Here is a 27,847-nt window from a genome sequence, read left to right as displayed (position 1 = left end):
TCTATAAGGAGCTCTAATAAAGGGGCTATTTTTAAAAATAATATACATTTTTAGCACCATGTAAAAGCAACACATATATTATTTATAATTAGGGTTTTTTTCATTTATCCTATATGCCTCCTTTAAAGGGGAGCATTAGAATTTTAAGTTTTCAGGACGCTAAGGAAACGATTTGCTGGGCGGAAAGAGGAGAAAGTAAAATATTTAGGATATATAGGTAAGAGTATGGTCTTTGGCTGATAAAGTCTACAAACATTAAGATAAGCTGCGCTGGAGATGAAAGTTGGTATGAACTGGGGCCAACAAAGCATCATTTTTGGCCTTGTCGGTTTGGGCTAATAAAAGACTTTAAAGGAGAAGGAAAGCATTTTATTGCCAATAGATTAGCTGCAATAGTGCAAGCTAGAATGCTATATTTATTCTGTAGAATGTTTTACCATACCTGAGTAAAAAGCTCTAGAAACTCTCTGTTTGTTTAGAATAGGAGCTGCAGTATTAACATGGTGTGACATCACTTCCTGCCTGAGTCTTTCCCTGCTCTGGGCTCAGATTACAGTAGAGAAGGGTGGGGGGTGGGGGAAGAGGAGCAAACTGAGCATGCTCTTGCCCAGGGCAATGAGGTTTAAGCTAATAGCAGGAATTCTGATACAGAAGCCCATGTGTACACAATAGAAGGAAAGAAATGCTGTGTTTCTATTGACAGAGGACTCAGAGAAGCATTACTTTGGAGGTTTACTGGTATATTTAGATGGACCTTTCTGATAAGGCTTACTTAGTTTTAACCTTTCCTTCTCCTTTAAAAAGCTTAAAACATTTTATTGAGAACACAGAAAAGTCCCAAACTCTGCAGAAAGTAGAAATTTCATACAAGGTTCTGGAAATTCCATTGGTTAAGGAGTCATCAATTTTGCCCCTTGCATCGCCTTGACGGTCCTTATTTAAACCTCACCACTCTAACATAGCCAGATGATCAATTAGCTAATTGCTAAAGACAACAGTGACTTCTTTGTCAAAATCATATATTGGAATTATCTGAAATCTCCTCTGGAAATTAGAAGAGCTGAGCTGGTAAATGTTGCAAGGATTAGGGGTGCATTACAGCAGTTAGCATAGGGGATACATATCCATTAGCCCAGGCCTGGATTTGTGGAAAGGCCACCTAGGCCCGGGCCTAGGGCGGCAGGGTGGCAGGATTTTAAGGGGGAGGCATGCTGCCCAGCCACACCCACATTGGTTCAAAAACACCAGGGATGCGCTGAAGATAAAATCATTTTTGAAATTTTCTGTGCGACAATCCCCATTGCTCCAGTCCAGATGATGAAAATTTGCACGAATAAAGGGGAGGGGACAGGGGCGACAAACGGCAGTGGGCCTAGGGGCGCCCACTATGTAAATCCGGCCCTGCATTAGCCACACTTTTGGGACTGAAACTTTGGTTGTCCTGTACAGGAAAAGGGAATAGAAAGTTTCCTCTCCCTGATCTAATATAATGGATTTCAACGGGCTGTAGAGGCAGGTTTTTCTCTCCTTTGTAACAATTAGAAGTATTACTTCATTATTTAGAATACATAGAATATAAAGCTTCACCAAGGTCTAAATTTGGTGTACTAAAGATACATTATATACATTAATTTAACAATTTAGCAAGCAACCCAACAGATAATAAATAGTACTTTGCACCCCCTGCATAATTTGTCTCTCATTTCTGCTGTATAATAACAGGCATATGTTCCAGACCTACAGTGCAGAGGGATTCTGCTGGAGCAGTAGGAGAGGTTATTAGAATAACTGTTATTTCAGTGATGTCATTAATTTGACAGATTTAGATGGAAATATGTGGTTAAGCTTTGGGAGGAGCAGTAACAAAGTTATTGATTAAACGATTCCCTGATGTCTCTGAGTGAACACAGTTGGCGGAGCAGATGTGCTCAGATATTTTCCTAAGGTTTGATTTGGCTTACGATAAAGGGTTATGCTTGTTTTGTGATGCTTCATGTTTGCAGCTATTGTGTGACATGTAAGACTTTTTTCTTTTTGTGCTATTAGGGCAGAGACACACTTTGCTATTTAGCGAGATTAGTCACCCGGCGACAAATCGCTTTTTCTTTGGGCGACTAAACTCCCGAAATAGCAGCATGTGTCTCTGCCCTTAAGTGTATATATACGGTATCTGTCAATCATCCAGAGAGGATGCTAATGCTTAAGCCAATGTCTATTAATTATCACATGAATGTGCAATTGTGCATTTAGGAAACATCTGCTAACGATACAGAAGACATACAGTACTTATTTACAGTATATAGCACTACAAATGTACTCAATGCTATATCGAAAAACGAAGAGGGGTACGGTCATTTTATATTAAACTTTAATTATAAATACACAAGTTCTAGGAATTTTAATACACAGTTGGAATGGGTTTTTTCAAAGAACAGTCTGTTAATGTTAAATGGCAGGAGCCACAGGGCATTTTGTTCTGCTTTCATAATAAATCATCTGTTATTTAAGTAAAAAGTATCACTAAAGGAGTAAAAAGTATTTGACCGCTCATCTCCTAGAGCACAAGGTTAACAGCTTTTAGTGCTGTGGATACAATCTTGAGTCCTGTGCATTTTGCAGAAGGTTTTAGGCAATTTTTAAAAGACTGTTGATTGAGAATAGGCAGAGATAGCTGGAATATGCAGCCAGTGAGGTAAAACTGCATGCTCCACTGCAGAAGCACAAGGAGATATATAAAACTTTAATGAGATGAAAAGCAGGCCCTACATCTTAATGTATGGCAGAGATTCCTAAACTGTGGGGCTGGAGCAGTGTCGGGGGGCTCAGTCTGAAGGCTTTTTGGGCTCCTTGGGGGCCCGAGTGCAGTAGTAGAACAATATAGAGCTTTCATGTCCTTCTTTAAATACAGTTGTATGACTTTGATTATTTACTGCATAGAGCAATGGAACGTCTGATCTATTTTATTTGTATAAACTTCTCTTTATTTACAAACTGTTAAGATTACATCAAGTAACAGTTAATATCTTTTCCACTAATGACACTTTAATCAAAACCACGTATGTCGGTATCCCTATTGTATCAAGTGTTTTGGTCTGTCTTTGCTGTCATTTTCATGTATTCCTATATTGCATGCAGCCAGATGTTATATTGACTCTTATAGTTACTGTACCATAATAGCCATGCATTTCTAAAGAAGTACTGGTTACCAGCTCTGCCTTGTTCATATTCCTGTGAAAAATGCTTTGGATAATGTAATGCTGAATATACATCCAATAACCTCTCTGTGTTCATTGTCCAAAATGCTCTGCCATTACTACTGTATATACTGTATTTATGGCCCTGGGAAGTGTTATCATTGTACTCCAAGTACCCTGTCTCAACACCATCAGAACACTTCTTAAAGGGATACTGTCATGGGAAAAAATTTTTTTTTCAAAACACATCAGTTAATAGTGCTACTCCAGCAGAATTCTGCATTGAAATCCATTTCTCAAAAGAGCAAACAGATTTTTTTATATTCAATTTTGAAATCTGACATGGGGCTAGACATATTGTCAATTTCCCAGCTGCCCCATGTCATGTGACTTGTGCCTGCACTTCAGGAGAGAAATGCTTTCTGGCAGGCTGCTGTTTTTCCTTCTCAATGTAACTGAATGTGTTTCAGTGGGACATGGGTTTTTACTATTGAGTGCTGTTCTTAGATCTACCAGGCAGCTGTTATCTTGTATTAGGGAGCTGCTATCTGGTTACCTTCCCATTGTTCTTTTGTTTGGCTGCTGGGGGGGAAAAGGGAGGGGGGTGATATCACTCCAACTTGCAGTACAGCAGTAAAGAGTGATTGAAGTTTATCAGAGCACAAGTCACATGACTTGGGGCAGCTGGGAAATTGACAAAATGTCTAGCCCTGTGTCAGATTTCAAAATTGAATATAAAAAAATCTGTTTTCTCTTTTGAGAAATGGATTTCAGTGCAGAATTCTGCTGGAGCAGCACCATTAACTGATTCATTTTGAAAAAAAAATTTTTTGCCATGACAGTATCCCTTTAAACAGCACACAGTGTCTTGAAATAGCATTAAAGCATCGCACTGGGCTTGGTCTGATTTGGCTGCACAACAAGCGTGCATTTAAATTGATAGCAGCTGTTTTGTTTATTGTCCTATAAACCTAATTAGACTGTAAGCTTTTCAGGTGTCCCCTCCTTTGCTATGTAGCTGCTGCATTTGTATTAAATTCTGAATTGTAATAGTTTCCCCCTGTTTAGCAGACCTGGTAACCTCAGGAACCACTGCATGTAAGTCAATAGCATATTAAGAAACATTTATATTGCCATTAATAATTAATCAACATAGACATACAGTAAATAATCTTTCTAAACTAGTCGTGGTCCCTCAACCCTGAGTGATGAATAAATACAGAAACAGAATATGCAAATGATGCTTATATTATTATTGTGCTAATAATTTACTCTTCTACATGTTTAATGACTACTGTACTGTTGCAATTGAGAAATGATGTAAAGACAAGTTGTGTTTCCAGCCTAACATGTAATTGCCGTTGCAATAGATGCTATTGCAGACATATACCTTCTTGTGTTATAAAGGGAATATTTGGTTTTGTGAATACTGACCAGGGCTTACATTTCTTATAAAAAGTAAATGCCAAGAAGGCTCAGTTTACTCTTGTGATCATGACCTAAGAGTCCCAGAGGCTTGGGTGATTATCTGCCTTGCAGGCCCATAACTCACATACAGTAATACATGGTGTTGAGTCACATAACTTCCCAGTTTCCCAGCTTGATTGCAGTGATGTTACCATAGGTTTCAGTCACTCACTCATGTGCTCTGCCTGTAGAGCAGAAGGTCCCAAAACTGTTGAGCTGGTCCATCTATCAGTTGCCAAAGAAATCTTTGATATGATTTAGGGTTTAAAGGAATTGTTCAGTATAAAAATAAAAACTGGGTAAATATATCATTTGTGCAAAATAAAAATGTTTCTAATATAGTTAGTTAGCCAACAATGTAAAATATAAAGGCTGGGGTGACTGGATGTGTAACATAATAGCCAGAACACAACTTCCTGCTTTGCAGCTCTCTTGGTTTCCACTGATTGGTTACCAGGCAGTAGCCAATCAGTGACTTGAGGGGGGGGCACATGGGTCCTAACTGTTGCTTCTAAGCTGAATGCTGAGGATCAATTGCAAACTCACTGAACAGTTATGTCCCATGTGGCCATTGTCATTCTCAGACATTCTATATGTATGTTTTATAACAAGCTTTATCCCAGGCACATTTTTAAATCATTCTCTACACCTTTGACATTAGTCTATGGCATTGGGATTTTAGGCCAATCAAATTTGCAATGTAATACAGATGATTGTGTTGCTCCCCAACTATCACATTCCATTTGAATGTGGCTCTCAAGTAAAAAAAGTTGGGGATTTCTGTCCTAAAGATTAATTAACAGACAAAATACATAGCATTGAAAACTAGTCCACATTTGTGTGTTTTACAAATAACTTGGATTATATATAATGGGTATATGAATGCTTCGTGAGCAATGGTACACAAGAAGGAACATTTTCTTTGCTCCAGAGTATCTTTCTGCAATTATGAGTGCATAAAATTTTAAAGCAAATTTTTCAAGCCCATTCCTCCCAGCTGACTCCCAGAGGCTGGAAAGTGCCAGGTTGTGGATTAGCAAAGAGACTAGAAAGTAGACATTGGTTTTGGGCATATAAGGGGGATGGAAAGGAAAACTATACCCCTGAACATATTGCATGAAACAGTCCATATATAAACCAGTTTATCTAAATAAACCATTTTCAAAATAACATAGTTTTCTAGTAATATGTGCTACTGGATAATCCTAAATAGCAGAACTGCCCTTTAAATACTAAGGGACACCCCCTGGGATCTTGTGATTCACAGTACACACACACAAACCAAGGGCACACATAAATGTTGGATCACATGAGCCAATGAGTGGACAACATTCTGTCTTCCACACTTCTTCCTGTTACAGTTAGAGCTGCATTAGCTCTGGTCAGGTGATCTCTGAGGCAGCACACAGACCATCACAGATTGGTGGCTCAAGGGAAAAGATGTAAAAGGGCAATATTTGCTAATATACAGTATATGTCATTGTGGTATCTGTCTAAATATACGTGTTGGTTAAATATTCATTTAGAAGGTATAGTTTTACCTTTACCTTTAAAATATTGTGATTTTCTTCAAGGGAAATTTGGGAGGTATGCAAATTATAAGATCTTATATGCAGAGCTCTCTTGTTCTGTAATTTATTCTACCTTCCTATTTTATTCATTTAATGCTTACTTTTGGTAACAATTTTATTGTGAAGCCATGGCACAATACACAGTAGTAACATGATGATGGTAATAATGAACAATGCTATGTTGTACTCCTGGTATAGCCAAGTAATCCCTGTGATATATCTGGTTTATTTTGATGGCTTTAGTCTTTTATATTGATGAAAATGAAATAATTACGTTCCTACAGACTTGCTAATGTCTTGCAAATGATATTTCTCTCCAACAGAATCTCTCCCTGAGAGAAGCACACCGCCTCGCCTCTCTCCCCTGTTGGTATCTGAAGTCCGCACAAACTCTGCACTTCTATCATGGGAAACTCTAGATGGTGATTTTGATGCATACATATTGCGGTATGGACCCCCTGAGGGCCCCATGCAAGAGGAAACCCTAAGAGGAGACCAGACATCTTTCCTTATTGATGGATTGGTTGCAGCAGTTAATTACTCAGTTGAGCTACTTGGCATTTGGGGAGAGCGTTACTCTGAGCCTCAGGTTACAAATTTGCTCACAGGTAATGAACACTGAGGTGGGGTTCTAACAAATGTGATTACATTTTCACTAAGTAAGAAGTAGCTACACAAGAGGCATGTGGTTAGTGTAAATTACCTTATTTTCCATTTACTGACATGCTAAGACTAGATGGATCAGTTGCTTCAACTATGCAACAAATTCAGGCTCAAATACTAGTGCAGCGAGCGCTAACACATACAGGAGTCCTGTAAGGGAACTGGTCATCTAAGAGTACATGGACTGACATTAAAGGGACAGGGTTTCAGTGGATCAAAAGCAGAATATGGGTGGGTTGAGGGAGTGTTCGGGCAAGCACATGGGACCCATTATTCCTGATAGCTATACTATTTGAATTACTTTTGTATCTGTCACTCACTCTCTTGCTGCTCTGACTTCTTCAGGCTTATTTTTATTTATTAATTTACTATCTCTTTATACTATTGGCATCCTCACATGCTGTCCAACTTATGTCCTGCTTTGGATACATTTTACTTGTTTTAAATCTGTTTCATACCTCTTCTGACAGACAGACTGCTCTGAAAGGAGGGCACACATTTTTCAGCTTTTCCTGCATCACTTGTTTCTCAGCCATGACCAGAAATCTTAGGACCCCGTATAAATTATTTGCCTGCCCCTTCCATGAACACACCATAGCAATTTTTCCATGAGCAATTGCAGTGCTCATTGTGTGACTGCAGCTGTGGTTTGGAATTTAGTCCATTTGGTTAATGGAACCCTCTCATGCTGGGTCCCAGGAAAAAATGTCTACTTTGTACTCAGGGCCGGATTTATATAACAGGTGCCCCTAGGCCTACTGTGCTGTTCCTCACCACCATCTCCATCCACAAATCCGGGCCTGTTTGCAATACCCTAAAACCATCCCTGAGTAACTGTATTAGTGCCATGTCATACAAAATTAATTACAATTAGTGATGAGAGAATATGTCCCATTTTGCTGAAAAATTAGAAACTGCTGAAAAATCCGTGAAGCTGCAAAAAATTTGCAAAACCCATTAAATTCAGTAAACGGCAACATTATTTTTAGGTGCACAACTACTATTTTCATCTCCAAATGCATTAAAGTCAATGGTTGGTTTTTCTTGCAGTGACTTTTTAGTCTCAGTAACATATTTGTCTCGGCAACATTTTTTGTCCAAATGATTAAAGACAGTAGCCGTTTTTTCTTGCAGTGACTTTTCTGTCTTGTCGACATTTTTTGTCCAAATGGAGTAAAGTCAAAGGGCATTTTTTCTTGCAGCAACTTTTTTGTCTCAGTGTTTTTTTTTTTTTGTTGAGGCAAATTTTTGTTGCAGTATTGCCAAAAGATTTGCAGATGAAGAAATGCAGAATTTCAGTGCAAATCCATGCCTGGTAAAAAAAATTCACTCATTACTAATTACAATGTATCACAGTTTTTTAGATATCATTTTATATAAATAATACATTTCTAGAAACTGTAATGTTTCATTTTCTTTCTTCTTTCATTTAGAAAAACCACAACCTCCCCGCATAGAGTCCCTCACTCTGTCCAATGTGCGCAGTGATTCTATACTTCTCTCTTGGGATGTCCAGGGTGGAGACTTTGATTCCTTTCTGCTTTTGTACCGTGATGGAGAAGGAAAACCACAGGAAATAACTCTAGATAAAGATTTGCGTTCTTTCACTGTCAAGGACTTGAAGCCTGGGAAAAAGTATAAATTTGTCTTGTATGGCATGTCAGGGGAGAAGAGAAGCAAACCAGTGTCAGCAGAGGGGAGCACAGGTAAAAGCAGAGAATGATAGCCCATAAAAACACATTGCAAATGTAAAATTTAGTTTGTTGTTTGATTAGTATAGATACATTATTATTTATTTATTATTACTATTACTGATGAGAATAATAATAATAATAATACTCTACTTTTTCTTCTTTATAATATCAGGCAACATTCTAACCACAGAGCTACTCATTTCAAAAGTATTAATCTCAAAAGATGGTTAAAAACAGAGAAACTATCGGGGCTGTCATGGAAACTCAATGCCATTTTGGACCCCTGTTATTTGCTTTTTAGTAAAATACTATGAGTAATTGATACACAATAACACTATTTAACTAATCACAAAGATTTAACACATTATCCTTTCGGTGTCTTTTGGCACACAGTCTTTAATAACAGGATATGAAGCACACCATCCTCAGGCTTTGCCTTTAAAACATTTTATTTCAGCGGAATTTCACACACAAGCTTTCAAGGGAAAACCCCTTCCTCAAAGTCTGAGGATGGCGTGCTTCATATCCTTTTATTCAAGATAAGGAAAGATAAGGAATTTGGCTGACTTGGAGGCAGCTTGGGAGTGGATGCACCCTGAAAAAAGTAAGTGGTGTGCTGAAGAATTTGGACTTTTGGCACACAGTGTCATATTCTCAATATAAGCTCCAATCCCATCCCCAATGCACTCACACTACTTTTCCATAGTGATGTATATCACAAGCATTAAATGCTAGATTGTAGTAGATTTGAGGTGGAATACACAGTGAGACAGGGTATAGTATTATGAAGATCATATGTAGGGCATGAGGAAGCAGTTTGCTCCTTCTCTGAGTTTCAAAATATGTAATTGATTTTAATAATTAAGTCTATAAATATTTATTGACTCGCTTTTTATTTTACCCTATTTAAGTCATTACAAAAGTACCGCACACCAGACCACTGTAATTATGATTATGGGCCTCGAAATCGGGAAATAGACTCAGCATCTCCGGAACTGTGCTCTCTAGCTTGCACTAATCATACATTCAGTTCAAATTGATTCCAAATTTCATCCTAAACAAAACAATCTGGTATATATCATTACTGTGTAACAAAATGGTTTTAAGCTATGTTGGGAAAACAGCTGCTTACTGTATGAAGTCATTCTGTTTTCTGACAACAAATGTATTACTGGGTTGGATTTTTATTGTGCTATATTTTGCACAATGCATATTAAAGTGTGTTATAAACACAATAAACTTCACATTTATTACGTCCCCCTCATGGCTGTATTTAGGTCTGATGCTGCCCTAGGCACCAGACCTAAACACGCCCCTACGCCTTGGGGGTGTATATATAAATAGGGCTCTGTCCCCCCCTCCAAAAAAAACGACATGATATTAAATTGTGCACCATTCAACTATCGCTCCCCCCAGTGTTTCATTCTGCATTTTTGTTTCCACAGAAAAGCTCCAACCACCACAACTAGAGTCTCTGTCTGTGTCTGATGTCCTCAGTGACTCTGTGCGACTTTCGTGGGTGGTTCGGGGGGGTAAATTCGACTCATTTCTTCTAAATTATCGGGATGCTGAGGGCAAACCCAAGGAGGTTGCTTTGGAAGGGGAACAGCACAGTGTCCCAGTCGGCGAACTGAAGCCTGGAAAGAAATATAAATTTGTCCTGTACGGGATTTCAGGAGGAAAAAAAAGCAAAGCAGCGATAGCAGAGACCGCCACAAGTAAGAACCACCAGGGGTCACAGTTACTACACAACATTTTGGAAACTTACACTGGCTCATGACTTTGTCATATTTTATTGCAGAAGTTGTAGCACAAGCTTTCGGAGAGCAACCCCTTCCTCCGGGGAAATACACAAACCAAGTTTAAATACCTTACAACCCATGTGATATAAACATGTGAGAATACAACATTTATAAAAATGTAAAATTTTAGCTTAAAGTGATTTTTTTTTATAAATGTTGTGTTCGTTGATGGATACTTTGTATAGATTGGTTTTAATAATGGAACTTATATTTATTGTTACATTCTTACAGATAAGGAAACGCAAGGAGTAGGATGCATTGGGCTGCTATACAATTGATTGACATGAAGCAGTTTTGGACTGTGATTAAATATGTGGCTAATATGTGGTTAAATGGCTCACATGTTTGTATCACATGGGTTGTAAGGTATTTAAACTGGGTTTGTGTTCATTAATGTGTATTGCACCTGAAGAAGGCGTAGCTCCCCGAAAGCTTGTGCTACAACTTCCGCAATAAATTATGACAAAGGCATAAGCCATTGTAAGTTGGTGTGCTTCTTCTCTATCTACAGCTTAGATCTATTATCTTTACACATATCTTAAAGGGATAAAAAAAAAATCAAAACATATCAGTTAAAAGTGCTGCTCCAGCAGAATTCTGCACTGAAATCCATTTCCCAAGAGTTATATATAATTTTGAAATCTGACATAGTTCTAGACATATTATCAGTTTCCCAGCTGCCCCCTGTCATGTGATTTGTGCTCTGATAAACTTCAGTCACTCTTTTCTGCTGTACTAAAAGTTGGCGTAATATCATACGTTTGCAATCTTAACACTGTAAGCTTTCTGGTTGTTTGGCAGAACCACGTGAGAAATTAGTGCCCTCTTCTCCTGCAACTCCCACTATTCCTCGTCTGGTTGACCTGCAAGCCAATGAAATAGGGAAAGATTCAGTAAATTTGTCATGGAAAGTGGAGGGTGAGTCTTCTTTTGATTGGATTGTGGTACAGTATGGGGAGCCTGATGGTGGAGTGCGAGAGCAGCAGGTTCAAGGAGCGGACACAAGCACCACAGTCACAGGACTGCAACCATCCAGGCGATACAAGTTCAATCTATATGGCATCAAAGGGGAGAGACGAAGCAAACCTTTATCCACTGAGATTGAAACAGGTAAATTCCAGATACATGTAAGTAAAATAAAATACTTCATGATTTATAGTTGCAACTTACACAGTGAACACAACTTTGCATAGACATCAATTTATAAACTCCTCAAACTATTTTTTCTACAGTTCAGTATAAAATGTGTTTTTCCAGTTTTCCTCTGTTTCTCAGTTGTTTCCTCACGACACCCCTAATGACACCCTTAGCCCCTTTACAGTGTAAAATCTTTCACTCTAAAGCACAGTTTTTCTTTCTTTCAATGTCTTCTCTTAGGTTCCCTGGAGGCCATTGGTCAACCTTCCTCTTTCCTGTATGATATGTATGTTTCTCCACGTGGCCCTCATTCCATATTACTTTCTTGGGAAGCACCAGAAGACTTTGACTTATTTGTTATTCGTTATGGCATTGAGGGTCATGAGAAGCCTCAGAAGGAGGTATCTGTAGATAAAACTGAGCGTACTCTCTTACTTGCTGACCTCCAGCCTGACACCCTTTATAAAGTATTACTATATGGAATTAAAGAGGGAAAGGAGCAGAGCAGTCTGGAAGCCACTGGACGTACAGGATCTTTGGGTAATTACATTATTCTTTAGCCAATGATTGTCAAACAATTCTATAGGTTATTAAGCCTTTATCTCAATAATTCTGTTAAATCATGTGCCTGCATTATACAATGTTCTTTCCATCCCCATTTAGATCTGGAACCCCCTCAAAATTTGAGATTTAATGATGTAGAAGAGACATCTTTGACTATCACTTGGGATCCCCCCAACCCTGAAACCACCACATTCAAAGTATCATATCAGCTTGCAAAAGGGGGTGAGTTTCTTAACCATGTCTTTACCCTTTACATCTCCTGTTTTATTTTGCTTAATTTTATTTCATGCTATTGCTTCAATGTTTAGTCTCTTTTCTTCTTACCTCCTACGTTCTGAATTACCCACTTACATCTCTCTTCTGGCACAGTCTATTGCTGTTAGTTCTTTCACTTGCTTACGCTCCCTCTCTCAAATAGTCTAACATTCATTTCTTATTGCAGGAGAACCTGAAAGTGTCAACGTAGTTGGAGACAGCAAATCTCTTAAGGGACTAAACGCTGGAACACATTATGAAGTTACTGTGGTATCTGTACGGGGGTTTGAGGAAAGTCAGCCTCTGACTGGCTACATCACTACAGGTTCTGATTTGTTTTAGGTTTTAGCAACATGCATAAAAATACAATCTCAAAACATGCATTGATACTATCGGATTTAGCATTGTTTCTCTAATTTAAATACCAGTTTGGAAAGCATCGCAGTACCCAGAATATAGTTCATAACCAGCCCACGCTAGTCTTTTCAAGTTATGAATGCCAAATGGTCTCATTTTCCGTAAATGCCAAAATTGTTTGATTTTTTTGCAGTTGGAGGTGGTCCACGTTCTCTGCATGCCCTTGATGTGACTGAAGAATCAGCACTTTTACGCTGGGAACCAGTAATAGGATCTGTGGACAGATATTTAGTAACATACAGGGCAGAAAATGGTAAGAGCCACAAAATATGGAGAAAATATTAAAGACAGGCAGAACTGACTGCACAAGATCAATTTGTTAGAACCTCAACTTAAAGCGGACCTGTCACCTACACATAAAAAGCTCTATAATGAAAGTCCTTTGCAAATTAAGCATTGAACCCAAATTCTTTTTTTTATTGAAACATCCATACTCGTTACAAAGGTGTTTCCATTGAGCAATTCCTACATGTCACTGCACTCTCCTAATTGTGTAGAGCACTGCGCATGGACATTAGGTCCCAAAATTTGGGCAAGCATGAGTAGCTGGTTACATTCACCGTTATGGTCAGTACTATGTTGCCTCCTCAAAAGGAGCTTTAACTATCATATTGTAGTTTGTTTGTTTTTTTCCTGGAGCTTCAGCATTTTATCAGCCAGAGATCATCCACAAAATGCAAGTGCTTTAGTTTATGTCACGTCAAGGGTATCTTTGTGCTGCAAAGAGCCTAATTCCACATAGTCTAGCACGGCCAGTTTGTACTTAGGCAAAGAAGCAGACAACTGAAGAGCTGAACCTATTGTGAATGCTCTGAGGAAGAATTGGGCACAATTTAGACAATGTTGTTTTAAAAATCTTTCAGAAAAAGAAATATAGCCAGTTTGTGAGGCAGCAGGAGAAACTGGAACTATGAATTACTGGGAGAGGTAGAAGCTATTAATAAAGGAGGAAAATTGGGAGCTGGAGAATAGGCAGGATATGAACTGGAAGGGTGCTTTAGCTGCAAAAAGGATGGTGATGGATTTAGTAGTAATTTATTAAAAAAACAATTATTATTTTGTCTGTCACAGTACCGGACTTGTTTCTTTTCTACATCCTTTCTGATTTAGTGCTTTCAGTAACGCTCGAAGTTCCAGGTGATCAGACTGAGCTTCCTTTATCTGGTTTGAACCCACACACTGAATACTATGCAAGTGTGCAAAGCATCCATGGATCCAAGCTAAGCTCACCAACATCTACCTCTTTCACTACTAGTATGTCACATTCAACAACTGCTCTGATGGTTATCATATGTCTTTAACATATATAACAGATACTATATATATATATATATATATATATACACACACATAATAGGGATGCACCGAATCCACTATTTTGGGTTCGGCCGAACCCCCGAATCCTTTGTGAAAGATTCAGCCGAATACCGAACCGAATCCGAACCCTAATTTGAATATGCAAATTAGGGGTGGGAAAGGGAATTTTTTTTACTTCCTTTGTGAAAGATTTGGCCGAATACCGAACCGAATCCGAACCCTAATTTGCATATGCAAATTAGGGGTGGGAAGGGGAATTTTTTTTACTTCCTTGTTTTGGGACAAAAAGTCACGAGATTTCCCTCCCCATCCATAATTTGCATATGCAAATTAGGATTCGGATTCGGTTCGGCCGGGCAGAAGGATTTGGCCGAATGTGAATCCTGCTGAAAAAGGCCGAATCCTGGCCGAATTCCGAACCGAATCCTGGATTCGGTGCATCCCTAATACATAATACACTATTTTTGTATGTACTGTCCTGCATATAAAGGTACCTTTGCATTAGTGATGTGCTGGTTGACCTGAAATCCACGGGACTCATGGGTTCCCTGCTGGTTGAGTGGGTTTGGGCTGAAATTTAGCCAACCATAGTGGGTTAGTGTTGGTGCGGGTCAGAATGGGGAAGTAAATTACTCCAATGCTACTGAAGATTTCCTGTCTTGGAAACATAAGCGTGCACATAAGTAATGTACAGAGCGAGAAGACTCTGTTATGTGTTGGGTGCCAGTTGAAAGACATATTGTGGGTTAGGGATGGGTGCGGGTTTTCCTGACCTGCACATCACTCCTTTTCTTATAGGAACCGCTTGGTTTCTCTTTGCAAAGCCTTTGTACAACAATATGCCGAGGTCTGCAATACTACAATACAATTGTGTGAAGCATAACTGTGACAATTACAATTTTACCAAATGGGAAGTGATCAGAAACTCTAAAAGTATTGTCATAGCGAAACATTTTTAGCTACTAAACGTTGCTAATTCTCCTCATAGGTGCAAGGATTTTGCATCATTATCGTTAACTAAAATCTTCTAGTAACTACAGCAAGGCATGTAGGTACTAACAGACAATATAGAGACTGACAAGCACAGACACATCAGATGCAGAAACGAAACAACCTTAGCTGGTTTATAAAGTTGCCTTGTTTTAGTTGCTGCTAGATATTCTCTGTGTGATTTAGAATGCAGAATATCTCGGTGCTATCATGTGCAGGTGCTGATACTCCACGGGAGCTCCGTGCCAGTAAGATTACAGCTCAAAGTGCCCTGATGACGTGGGAACCACCACAGGCTGTTCCTGATGCGTATCGACTTATATATCAAACACAAGATGGTGAAATAAAGGTAGTTCTGTTGTTGATATTATGCACATTTAGTAGCTAAAGATACGGTAACGATATTTGGTACAAGATTTTGTGCCAAAAGAATGTGCCCATTGATTCAGGCTGCTGTGGGAACCCTGGAGCTACTGCCACCTTCAAACCTCAGTGGTCTGTGTCAATCAGTGGCGCATAGAGGTGCCAAACAAATGGGCTCATGTATCAGAAATCATGCCAACCGTACATAGAAAATATTTGGAGTCCGGGAGTAGGCGATCGGGAGGGAGGGCAGTGGGCGAGTAGGGAGCTCTATGCACTGAGCCCTTCAGAAGATTTTATTGTAGGGGGGGGTCCGGCAAACAGTAGTTACGCCGCGGCTCAGTTGCATCTGATTCGCATTGACTTGTAAGTGCAATGGTGTCACATTTAATGCATCTCCCCTGGTGACCATAATTATGCTGTATTCAAGTAATAAAATGTTGCACTGCGGGGTAAAAAAACACCAAGGTGATTGCATTGGAAACTGAGCTTAGTCCTCTGCAATAAGTTAAGACTCCAATCATGTTCTATAATTTATAATATTGTTACCAATTTCTCTAGTTCATGTCTCTCTTTTGCCTTCTTCCATATCTGTATTTGTCTTTTTTTTCTGTTCCAGTTTTATTTTTACATTTATTTTAATTTATCTTCCTTTAATTTCATATCCAGGAGTTCATTTTACCAGCTAATTTGTCCTCTTTTACCCTGAGTCATCTCACACCTTCCACCCCATACAAAGTTCAACTTCATGCCTTACGTGGTGCTTCCAGTTCTGCACCCATTTCAACCTCCTTCACTACAGGTGAGAAATACAATATATTCCTAGCTATTGTGGGGGAGTCGTCACTTGCCCAGGGCCGCTCCGGCTGCATTGGGGCTGCTGCCTCAGGCGGCAGCAGCCCCTGAAACGTGCCTGCACTTGCCCCTTGATTTAATCATTTTTCTCTTAAGCTATGCCATAGCCAGACCTCCTGCATTGCTTCTAGGGCTATGGCCTTACATTCATTGTTCCCATTGTTCATTGTTCTGGAATGCAAAAAACTCTTTCAATATCAGTGCTAAATTTATTAGGGGTAATACATAGATTTGAACACTTTACATAGCTGAACATCTCCGGTCAGTGCTTGCAGGAGTGTAGCAGATGATAAATCCAATGATGGTTTTTAATTTCCAAATGTATTTTACATTATATCTCAGTTCGAATTAGATTTCCCTTCCCCCGGGACTGCTGGGAAAAGCAGATGAATGGAGAAGTGCAGAGTGGTCTGTTCACAATATATTTGGGAGGATCAAAAGATGATCCATTGCTGGTGTACTGTGACATGGAGTCTGATGGCGGTGGCTGGATAGTAAGTGTATATATATGCACTTGGACACAAACTGCCCTCCCTGAATCACCTTTATATTTTCCAAATCTTTGGAGAATAGAGCTACTATTTATCGCTTGCTGCTTCAATATCTTAACTTAATTATTTAGCTCAAAAACACAATGCATGGGGTTCCCTTAACTGACTTAAATTGTAGTGATGGGCGAAAAACAGCATTTTTTTGACGCCGGTGTCTGTTTTTTTGATGCCAGTGTCCATTTTTTTTTTACGCCGTTGCACATTCACTGACGAAAATGCACCGGCATCCAAAAAACGGACGCCGGCGTCCATTTTTTGGATGCCGGAGAATTTTCGCCAGCGAATTTTCGTAGCCGTTTGGCAAATTTATTTGCCACGAATTCGTGCCAGGTGAATAAATTCGCCCATCATTATTAAACTGTACTATAAGCTGGTTGCCCTGCCTCTAAGATTCTGGTGCAAATTTGCATGGCAACCAATCAGATGATTGCTTCCGGTGTTCAACCTACAGCTGGCTGAAAAAAGCTAATCACTGATTGGTTGCTATAAGTTACTGCCCAGGTGCAAATTTGCTCATTGTTTATAAATGACTTCTTGCCCATGTTTTAGTCACATTGCCACAGATTAGAGTGCTGCAGCGGGTTGGTGGGTATGTGGGTTGCCGGTGGCCGGGTTGCAGGTCTGATCCATAGCAAGTATTACTACTTTACACATTTTTTAAAACTTTTTTCTGCCCCAGCCCACGCCTGATGATGTTGCTGGTATGGAGAAACAGCACTTCCTGTTTAATGATGGCCAGCGGGTAGTGGATTACCATATATACTCAAGTATAAGCCGAGTTTTTCAGCCCCCAAAATATGCTGAAAAACTCTACCTCGGCTTATACTCGGGTCAAGCGCAAAAACGGTCGCCAGCGCCTAAGAATATTCGCCGGCGCTTAGAATAGTAGCCGGCGCCTAAGATATTCGCCGGCGCTTAGAATAGTAGCCGGCGCCTAAGAATAGTCATCCAAAAACGAGATTGAAACTTACCAGAAGCTGCTGCATTTCTCACCCTTGGCTTATACTCGAGTCAATAAGCTTTCCCAGTTTTTGGAGGTAAAATTAGGTACCTCGGCTTATACTCGGGACGGCTTATACTCGAGTATATACGGTAGTTTGGGGATCAGGCAGTTGCAGGTCGGGTAGTGGATCCAAACTGGTAAAAATATGGGTTGCAGATTTGGGTCAGGTCCAGGTCTTAAAAATTTATCCCACACAGGACTCTAACCTAGATACTCCACAGAATAACATATTTATAGAGTTATTTCTCTAAACCCAGTTGCTATCTTCTGCATTGGGGGAAACCATGATACTATCAGATGGAGCACTAATCTATTTGCACAGGGAGAGGCTATTACTTTTATCCCTCTGTTTGTTTTAAAAACCTATAGAAATACATTTTTTGGGTGATATGTTCGCAATGCAAGCAGGAGGTTGAATCATTCTTGCTATTTAATAAGAATATGTTATAGCGATGACATTGTTAGTGGATGACAATTAATCTCATGGACCAGAATGGGATTACAATATCTGTTTGTGACAATATCAGTTTATGACCTTGGTGTGTTTTACTAGGTTTTTCAGAGGAGAATGGATGGAAAAACTAATTTTTGGAGAGAGTGGAATGCATATAAGGAGGGCTTTGGTAATCTTACTTCAGAGTTCTGGTTGGGTAAGTTATTTCTTTGCATATCATGGTTGTCCTACATAATCTATGGAAGGAACACTGCTGGGTACCCAAAAGAGATATTTGGCTATGTTATCTCTGAAAACCTCCTGCCTTATCTACAGCTCTAAATATATCTCTATATCTAAACATATCTATTGGAAGAAATGTTTCCTCTTATTGCCATGACAATTAGTTTGAGCAACGATTTAGGATTTTAGTTTTTAAAAGATAACTATGCAAATCGTATGCATCTAGTTTACAGTATTTGGGTCATTCTCAAAGCTTCTTCAATTCTTTTTGGGTAGGTAACACTGCTCTGCATCGTCTCTCATCTTTGGCACCATATGAATTACGTGTAGACCTCCGGGCAGGAGCCGATTCTGCCTATGCTGTGTATGAAGATTTTCGTGTTGAGGCTGAAGACAGACACTTTAGGCTGCGAATAGGAGAATATAGAGGAACTGCAGGTCAGTGATGCTATATGTTAATTAGGATAAGGGACCAGAGGTGCAATAGTAAGTGGAGAGCTCAATAAGATGGTCTAGGGTTAAACTGCAGGTCAATGGCACTTCTGCTATCCTTATATTGGCTTTCTATCTATTTGCTGATATTTATTTCTATCCAGGGGACTCTTTGAGCTATCACAACAATATGATTTTTTCTACACGGGACCGAAATACCCAGAAAAGAATATTACCGTGTGCCATTTCATATCGTGGAGCTTGGTGGTATAAAAACTGCCACTTTGCCAATCTTAATGGGATATATGGCAACAACAAGGACCATCAAGTAAGACTTTCTCATATATCTATTACAGTAGAACCCCCATTTTACGTTTTTCAGGGGGCCAGAAAAATATGATGTAAAATCCAGGAAAATGTAAAATCAGGCAAATGTATTATGTATAATATATAGGTAGGACCACAAAACAACAATGTAAAATGAGGGAAAACTTAAAATCAGGGGTTCTACTGTATATGAATTCCTCTTCTGCTAAAATTCCTCTTTTAACCTCATCCTCTGTGTCCTGGCAGGGTGTGAACTGGCACACATGGAAAGGCTTTGAATTCTCTATTCCATTCACTGAGATGAAGATGCGGCCACAGAGAGCAGGCAACTGGCGGCGTCTTTGAAGCTCTGACAGTCTGGAACCACTAAACTAAAAACTGGAAGCAATGTGGCACCTTTGCAAACCTTACCCATGAGTCCTTTCTGCTAGGCCCATGCAATGAAAAATAAGACTACAAAACTGTATCTAGTTGTAATGGGTTTTAACTCCAGAACCAAACATGAGGAATATATTCCAAAAGTGACAATCTAGAAACACTGACCTTTAGAACTGGAGTATAGAACCCAAGTAATGGAAACAGAAATGACCTAGAAATGAAAATCAGAAACAACAGCGGAGTACAGGCAATATACATGGTCTATATACATATAAAAATGCAACGCAGCTGAAATCTAGCAGCTCCAGGTTTTATAAATCTAAAACCAGAAGCTATAATGAATTAATATAATATAGTGTAAATCTAGCAGCTATCTGGAAAATACAAAAAACAATCTTCAAAGATTCTACCAGGGAGGAGTGCACCCTCAAAGGGTAAGGCAGAGTAAAAGGTGTGTCACAGCCATAAAATGGGGAGGGGGATTGGGGGCGATGTGATGGAGCCTCATTCCCTCCACCCACTATATAAATATAAATATATATATATAGCAAACGGATACACAGTCTATTTTTATAAAAGCACAGTATGAAGAGGGAATGGATGGGAGGGGTAAAAAGATGGAGGATTTGTGTTCTGTAAACTGCTTCTAATAAATCGATGGGATATCACCTTGCAATCTGTGTGTTTTATATGGGTATAAATATGGTAAAGGTTTAATTTACCAAGAATCTACACATATTTCCCTCTGGACAAAATAACTGCAAACGTTTATATATAAAACAACATAAGTAACACACCAAAGCCCATAGCGACAATCTTCTGCATATGCAGTATTATTTTCACTCAGTCTCAGAGTATAAATTATAACAAAAAATAATAAAACTAGGGATTTGGTTCGGGATTCGGCCTTTTTCAGCAGGATTCGGCCGAATCCTTCTGCCTGGCTGAACCGAATCCTAATTTGCATATGTAAATTAGGGGTGGGGAGGGAAATCACGTGACTTTTTGTCACAAAACAAGGAAGTAAAAAATGTTTTCCCCTTCCGACCCCTAATTTGCATATGCAAATTAGGGTTCGGTATTCGGCAAAGGGTTCGGGTGTTCGGCCGAATCCAAAAAAGTGGATTCGGTGCATCCCTAAATAAAACACATAGTTGGACTCAAACTGTTGTATATGCATCCCAGAATAACTTTTCAATAATTATGTGTTGGTCTTTCAGACGATTCAAATATGGGATATACATGAAATTAGCACTTCACAGTGTTTAGAAAGATATCAGCGATGTCTCAGGTTGTTTTGCTGGACAGTGCCTACTAAATGACCATGGGCATGATTCTCTTGCAAATGTAATTCATATGAGCAAAACAGAACAGATAAATAAGGACAAGTCGAGAGATTGGTAAATACAAAAACAGACGGAGGGACTGAAGATGAAGGTAACTGTGGGAATATGAAGAAAATGAAGCTAGAAGGAGGAAGCCAGTGGTTGCAGGCATAAATAAATAATACCAAAATACAAGGTTATCTTCAGTATAGGTCATATATTTAGCTTGATCTCTACTTTTAATTAGTGATGGGCGAATTTGTGGCGAATTTGCGCGATTCGCCGCCAGCGAATAAATTTGCAAAAATTCGCCCGAAAAAATTTGCCGGCGTCAAAAACGAGACGCCGTCGCCGTTTCGCAAATTTTTCGCCGCAAATTCGCCCATCACTACTTTTAATGAGTAATAGATGAAGGGAAAAAATTATCTGGTGCACAGTGATTACTGTACAAGCGGTTACAAATTCATTTCACTTTATTTTTTGTGAATATTTAGTTCTACTAAACAAGAATGCTCGGGACCTAGGGTTTTCCGGATAACAAATCTTTCTGTAATTTGGATCTTCATACCTTAAGTCTACTAGAAAATCATGTAAACATGAAATAAACCCAACAGGCTGGATTTGCTTCCAGTAAGGATTAATTATATCTTAGTTTGGATCAAGTACAATATACTGTTTTATTATTACAGAGAAAAAGGAAATTATTTTTAACATTTTGGATTTATTTATTATAATGGAGTCTATGGGAAACGGCCTTTACTTAATTCTGAACTTCTGGATAACGGGTTTCCGGATTATGGATCACATACCTGTATGTATATTAAATAAAGCATTGAACACTTTGGTTCAGGGTTTACTAGTAGTAATAAGACTTACAAGTTAGATCAAACAGGACAAACATCTGCCAGATGGTTTACCTTTTTTCTGTTTTGAACCAAACAAGTATAAAACCTTAAATTTATCTATTACTTAGCACTGATATATTTTCCAAACTGTGCTGCTTTCTGTGTAGCGTTAAACACTAAGAACAGGGACTATGGTGATAGCTCCAGGGCACGTACAAGTGAGGAATAAGGGGGGCACAGAGTAGCACTCAGAAAAGTGTTTTTGACAAATATTGGAGTCAGGCACATATGCTTTCAATTCAGTAAAGCATCAGCCTCCAGCACTGTACTATTGGTAACTACAACAACTTGGCAGTGCTACTAATTAGGAAGTGTTGTCATTTATAAACACTGAGCAAATTTGCCCCTAGGTAGTAGCCAACTGCTGATTAGCTTTTTCTTCGTCGGCTGCAGGTAGAACAATGAAAGCATCTTAAATAAAATCTGATTGGTTGTCATGGGTTGCTGCCCAGGTGCAAATTTGCCCATTGTTTATAAGTGATTTATCCACATCCTTATGGTACTGATATCATCCATTTGTCTGATTTGTCTTCCCCTCTTTACTTTACTAATACTGCACCTGGGAATGGCTGCTTTAAGCAGCTGGAAATAAAAGAAAACTCTGGGGTGCTGGTAAACTGTGAAGCAGTGCTCAGTTTAGTTACTGTGCTGTACAGATATATTACACAACCCTCTTTGAGAAATACTCATCATATAATTGCTATAAATGAAACCCGCTGGTTATGCTTGATAATAACAAAATAACTGTAAATATTAAAGGGATACTGTCATGGGAAAACATTTTTTTCCCAAAATGAATCAGTTAATAGTGCTGCTCCAGCAGAATTCTGCACTGAAATCCATTTCTCAAAAGAGCAAACAGATTTTTTTAAATTCAATTTTGAAATCTGACATGGGGCTAGACATATTTTCAATTTCCCAGCTGACCCAAGTCATGTGACTTGTGCTCTGATAAACTTCAATCACTCTTTACTGCTGTACTGCAAGTTGGAGTGATATCACCCCTCCCTTTCCCCCCCCCCAGCAGCCAAACAAAATAACAATGGGAAGGTAACCAGATAGCAGCTCCCTAACACAAGATAACAGCTGCCGGTAGATCTAAGAACAGCACTCAATAGTAAAAACCCATTTCTCACTGAGACACATTCAGTTACATTGAGAAGGAAAAACAGCAGCCTGCCAGAAAGCATTTCTCTCCTAAAGTGCAGGCACAAGTCACATGACCAGGGGCAGCTGGGAAATTGACAAAATGTCTAGCCCCATGTCAGATTTCAAAATTGAATATAAAAAAAGCTGTTTGCTCTTTTGAGAAATGGATTTCAGTGCAGAATTCTGCTGGAGTAGAACTATTAACTGATGCGTTTTAAAAAAAAACATGTTTTCCGATGACAGGATCCCTTTAACAATTACGTCCCTCAAGTAGATGGAAATACTTTTCAAATAATCACTACAAAGAACTACAAAAGAAAAAATGACCATAGTGTATATGATATGTATATATAATGGTATCGGCAGCCCAGACATAGAAGCAGCTTTGTTTTTCTCTGCAAAAAAACAATATTTTTAAATGTTACCAGCAAAATGATCCTTTAATAATTTAACAACTACTTTTGTAGTTTTCCACCCCACTGTGAGACTTAATTTTCTCCTTACCAAGCCGCATGTCCATCCTTACTCACAGTTTAATAGAAAGGAGCTGGACATGACCTGTGAGCTTTTCATTCGATTTCATTGCTAAAGCCATTGGGTTTGTAGATATTCAGCTCTCCCTAGTTCCGAAGTGAATCTGCCTACATTATCCTTATTGATAAGCAGCCAGTATATTATAAAATAAAATATTCTTCATCGGATCCTCTATATATAAAAAAAAAAATAGAAACCAGCTGAATTTCTGAGTCACAAATGATGTCACCTCTTCTACAGCAGGGGATTTTTTAAATATAGATCCGTTCCAATCCTTAAGGCCCAGATTCGGAAACTTTCAGCTTACATGCAAATGTAAAACATATGGTTTCATATAACCACATCCAAATTAGGCATAAATCATAAGAGTAAAAGACATTCCACAATGTCAGTATCACATGTAGAACTATGTCCTCCATTTACTCATTGCTCGGTTTACATATTCACATGTGTCCAACAAAAACCTGTTCTTTTCTCCCAATTCCTTTAAGGCTGGTCAATGGACTCGGTATAGCAATCTCTATTGGTTACTATCCAGATTCTGTCTCTGTTTCCTTCTCATTTGTGAGGATTTGTTTGTCTGACCTTTCTGCATTTGTAAAGGACAAGGAATTGCTACTTGATAAGTAATATTCAGATCACAAAGTCTTCTCATGCTCACCAATAACTTATAAAGCTGCATGGACATATATATTTCAGCAAATACATTACATTACACAAGTCCAGGGAACCTTAATAAAGAAAATAGAGTTGTTATAATGCCCTTCACATGAACCCACTGTATAGTTTATGTTCCATATGTTCGAAAATGTATGGGGTAACCAGGGTACCCAAAAAAAATTTACGGACTTTTGCAGCCTATCACTCTGAAAAAAGGAAAAGACACCAGCGTTTTTTGGGACTTAGAAAATTTTTGCACTAAAAATTGAGCAAGTCCTAAGCACTCCATTGCACTTTGTCTGGTTTAAGCTGGCGAAGGCAAGTCTGGCGAATGAGGTAACGCCCAGTAAAATCCACATCGTAGGGAATTTGCAGACTTACATCAATTCATCAGATTGAAATTTTGCCTGAGAATAATCGCTAGCGTCTGTCTCTTTCACTAGCCAAATTACACCTGTGCCTGTTGGTAAATCAGCGAAGTGCCGAAATGAGGTCACGCTGGTGAATTTTCACCAGCGTTAGTCACTTCGCCCTTTAGCAATTCTGCCCCATCAGCTCCTGTTTGATAAACACAATTCTCCTGTTAATGTGTATTTTATGGTTTTCTTCTAGAGAGCAGAAAATGACTAGTCTAGTATGAATACTCTGGCTACAGTGTGTGCTGGTTACATCTGTACATCTATGAGCTAAAGAATCTTAACCCTAAATCTCTCTTGAAGTAATACTTTGCACATTGTCCAACATATAGCATTGGCCTGTTTAGCTAAAATAATCAACAACACGAAACCCCAGACTCTGGCTCTTGTGAATAGCTCCTGGGATCATGTTGGCTGCTCTAGTATGGCAGCTGCTGGAGAGACAAAGTATGAAATCATACATGAGTTTTAGGGGCAGATTTACAAAATTCGAGTGAAGAATTCGAATGTAAAAAACTTCGAATTTCGAAGTATTTTTTGGGTACTTCGACCATCGAATTGGTTAAATTCGATCGAATTCGAACGATTCGAACGATTCGAAGTAAAAATCGTTCGACTATTCGACCATTCGATAATCGAAGTACTGTCTCTTTAAAAAATACTTCGACCACCTACTTCGGTAGATAAAACCTACCGAACTCAATGTTAGCCTATGGGGAAGGTCCCCATAGGCTTGCCTGTGATTTTTTGATCGAAGGATTTTCCTTCGATCGTTGGATTCAAATCCTTCGAATCGTTCGATTCTAAGGATTTAATCGTTCGATCGAACGAAAAATCCTTCGATCGATCGATCGCAGGATTTGCGCAAAATCGTTCGACTTCGATATTCGAAGTCGAACGATTTTAGTTCCCAGTCGAATATCGAGGGTTAATTAACCCTCGATATTCGACTCTTGATCAATCGGCCCCTTAGTGTTCATGAGAATAAGAGATATAAATGTTTTTTCTCAATTACAAACCAGGGGGCAAATTTACTAAAGGGCGAAGTGACTAACGCTGGTGAAAATTCACCAGCGTGACGTCATTTCGGAAATCCGCCGATTTACTAACAGTTGCCGGCGTAACTTCGCTAGCGAAGGAGATAGACTCTAGCGGTTCTTAACTCCCTAACGCTGGGTGACTTTACGCTCTGGCGAATGGACGCAACAATGCAAATTCACTAAGATGCAGATTTTACTGAACGTTACCTCTTGCGCCAGACTTGCCTTCGACACCTCAGAGCAATAGAATAGATAGGAGTTCCTAAAAAAATAGTTGAAAATGTTTCTAAGTCCCAAAAAACGCTGGCGTCTATTCCTTTTTTCAGGGTGATAGGCTGAAAAAGAGCATTTTTTTGGGGGATAACTGGCTCCCCCCCTACATTTCCTAACATATGGCACATAAACGCTACACTGGGCTCATGTGTAGGGCAATATAACAACTCTATTTTATTTTATTAAGGTTTCCGGGGCTTGTGTAGTGTGATGTATTTGCTGCAACATATACGTCCATTCAAGTTCCCGCCGTATGCAAATTAGCCGACGCTAGCTCAACTTCGATTGGTGCAGTAACGCTAGCGCAACATCACCAGCTTTCGACGCCCTGGACGCAACTTTGGATTTTAGTGAAATATCGTTGTCCTGGCGAGTCTACACCTGGCGAAGTGTTGCGCTGTGAGCGAAGTCGTCGCTGGCGAATTTTCGGAGGTTAGTGAATTTGCCCCCAGGTGCGTTAACTTTAACTTCTGTGGAGAAAAATTAAAATGACAATAAGTCATAAACAGTCCTTTTTAGGAGTGAAGTCCTTATACGGCAATGATACATACTGTACATAAACAGGTATAACTACAAATGACATGGTCCCACAGCAAAAAAACAAACAATCACCAAAGCTCTGGGACAACTTTGTTTTCTACTTGTTGCTGCTTTTCAAGTTGGAAGCCTCTCAATGCAATACACACCAGGGCCCACAAGCAGCTGTAGTGTTCTGTCTTTGCTATTACACCCCTACGCTGAAGACCCGGTATATGCAGGCCCGGATTTGTGGAAAGGCCACCAAGGCCCGGGCCTAGGGCAGCAGGATTTTAGGGGGAGGCATGCTGCCCAAACACACCCACATTGGATCAGAAACACTGGGGATGCACAGGAGATACAATCATTTTTTAAATTTTTCCGTGTGCCAGTTCGATGACGAATAAAGGGGAGGGGACAGGGGGTGGTGAACGGAAGTGGGTTTTGGGGCACCTGCTATGTAAATCTGACTCTGGGTATACCTGGCTGGCCCATGTGCATACACAATGACATACAGCGCTGATAGGGTGCACTGATAATATAGGATGTGGACTAGGTGAACTAGGTTACATTACTTTAGTTACATTAAAGAGATACTGACAGAAAATGACCTTTTTTTTTTTTATATTGTAATATTGTCTTTGTATAGTGTATACTATTAAAAATATAAATATAAATTTGGCATAAGTGTATTTGCTTTTACATTACCTTTCTTACCCCCATGTTCCTGTATGAGGGGGCTGCCATATTTGTGCAGCAGGAGTCCGTTAGTATTAGAAACTCTAGGGGGCATATTTACTAAATTCGAGTGAAGGATTAGAATAAAAAAACCTTAGAATTTCGAAGTTATTTTTTGGCTACTTCGACCATCGAATTGGCTACTTTGACCTTCGACTACGACTTCGACTTCGATTCGAACTAAAAATCTGTCTCTTTAAAAAAAACTTCAACCTCCTAATTCGCCATCTAAAACCTACCGAGCATTAATGTTATCCTATGGGGAAGGAATTTCGTTTGATAGACAGATTAAAACCCTTCGATCGTTGATCGAACGAATAGCGCTGAATCCTTCGACTTCGATATTCAAAGTCGAAGGATTTAACTTCGATAGTCGAATATCGAGGGTTAATTAACCCTCGATATTCGACCCTTAGTAAATGTGCCCCTAACTGTCAGGTTGGCAAAGCACTCAGGTTGGCATAACAGTCTGGTTAAGTAACTTAATAATTACTTAGAAAGCCAGAGCTATCAGTGAAAAAACGATCAACATGACCTCTAAGTAACTTTTAATGTAGATTCGAATTTTGTAAAGAACATTTTTAGCGCCAGTATCACTTTAAGTAACCATTATTTGGCTTTAAACAAACCAACCT

General features: G+C 39.2%; 1 protein-coding gene across 3 annotated transcripts in view; it reads left to right on the top strand.

Annotated features, from left to right (window-relative positions):
• Positions 1-20,324, top strand: part of tnxb.S (tenascin XB S homeolog) — a 55,863-nt gene extending 35,539 nt beyond the window's left edge. For all 3 annotated transcript variants that reach the window (XM_041575237.1, XM_041575239.1, XM_041575238.1), the window contains 16 exons: positions 6,556-6,840; positions 8,329-8,601; positions 10,035-10,307; positions 11,193-11,501; positions 11,769-12,068; positions 12,192-12,314; positions 12,535-12,672; positions 12,898-13,017; positions 13,875-14,018; positions 15,290-15,420; positions 16,104-16,236; positions 16,632-16,783; positions 18,397-18,493; positions 18,796-18,957; positions 19,116-19,279; positions 19,525-20,324. In XM_041575237.1, the coding sequence (XP_041431171.1) occupies positions 6,556-6,840; positions 8,329-8,601; positions 10,035-10,307; positions 11,193-11,501; positions 11,769-12,068; positions 12,192-12,314; positions 12,535-12,672; positions 12,898-13,017; positions 13,875-14,018; positions 15,290-15,420; positions 16,104-16,236; positions 16,632-16,783; positions 18,397-18,493; positions 18,796-18,957; positions 19,116-19,279; positions 19,525-19,623 (2,903 nt within the window). In that variant the 3' untranslated portion in view covers positions 19,624-20,324. The remainder of the gene's footprint in view (positions 1-6,555; positions 6,841-8,328; positions 8,602-10,034; positions 10,308-11,192; positions 11,502-11,768; positions 12,069-12,191; positions 12,315-12,534; positions 12,673-12,897; positions 13,018-13,874; positions 14,019-15,289; positions 15,421-16,103; positions 16,237-16,631; positions 16,784-18,396; positions 18,494-18,795; positions 18,958-19,115; positions 19,280-19,524) is intronic.
• The last annotated feature ends 7,523 nt before the right edge of the window (positions 20,325-27,847 follow it).

The sequence above is a fragment of the Xenopus laevis genome, chromosome 8S (genome assembly GCF_017654675.1).
Source record: "Xenopus laevis strain J_2021 chromosome 8S, Xenopus_laevis_v10.1, whole genome shotgun sequence".
Lineage (NCBI taxonomy): Eukaryota > Metazoa > Chordata > Amphibia > Anura > Pipidae > Xenopus > Xenopus laevis.
This window is presented reverse-complemented; position numbering and strand designations above follow the sequence as displayed.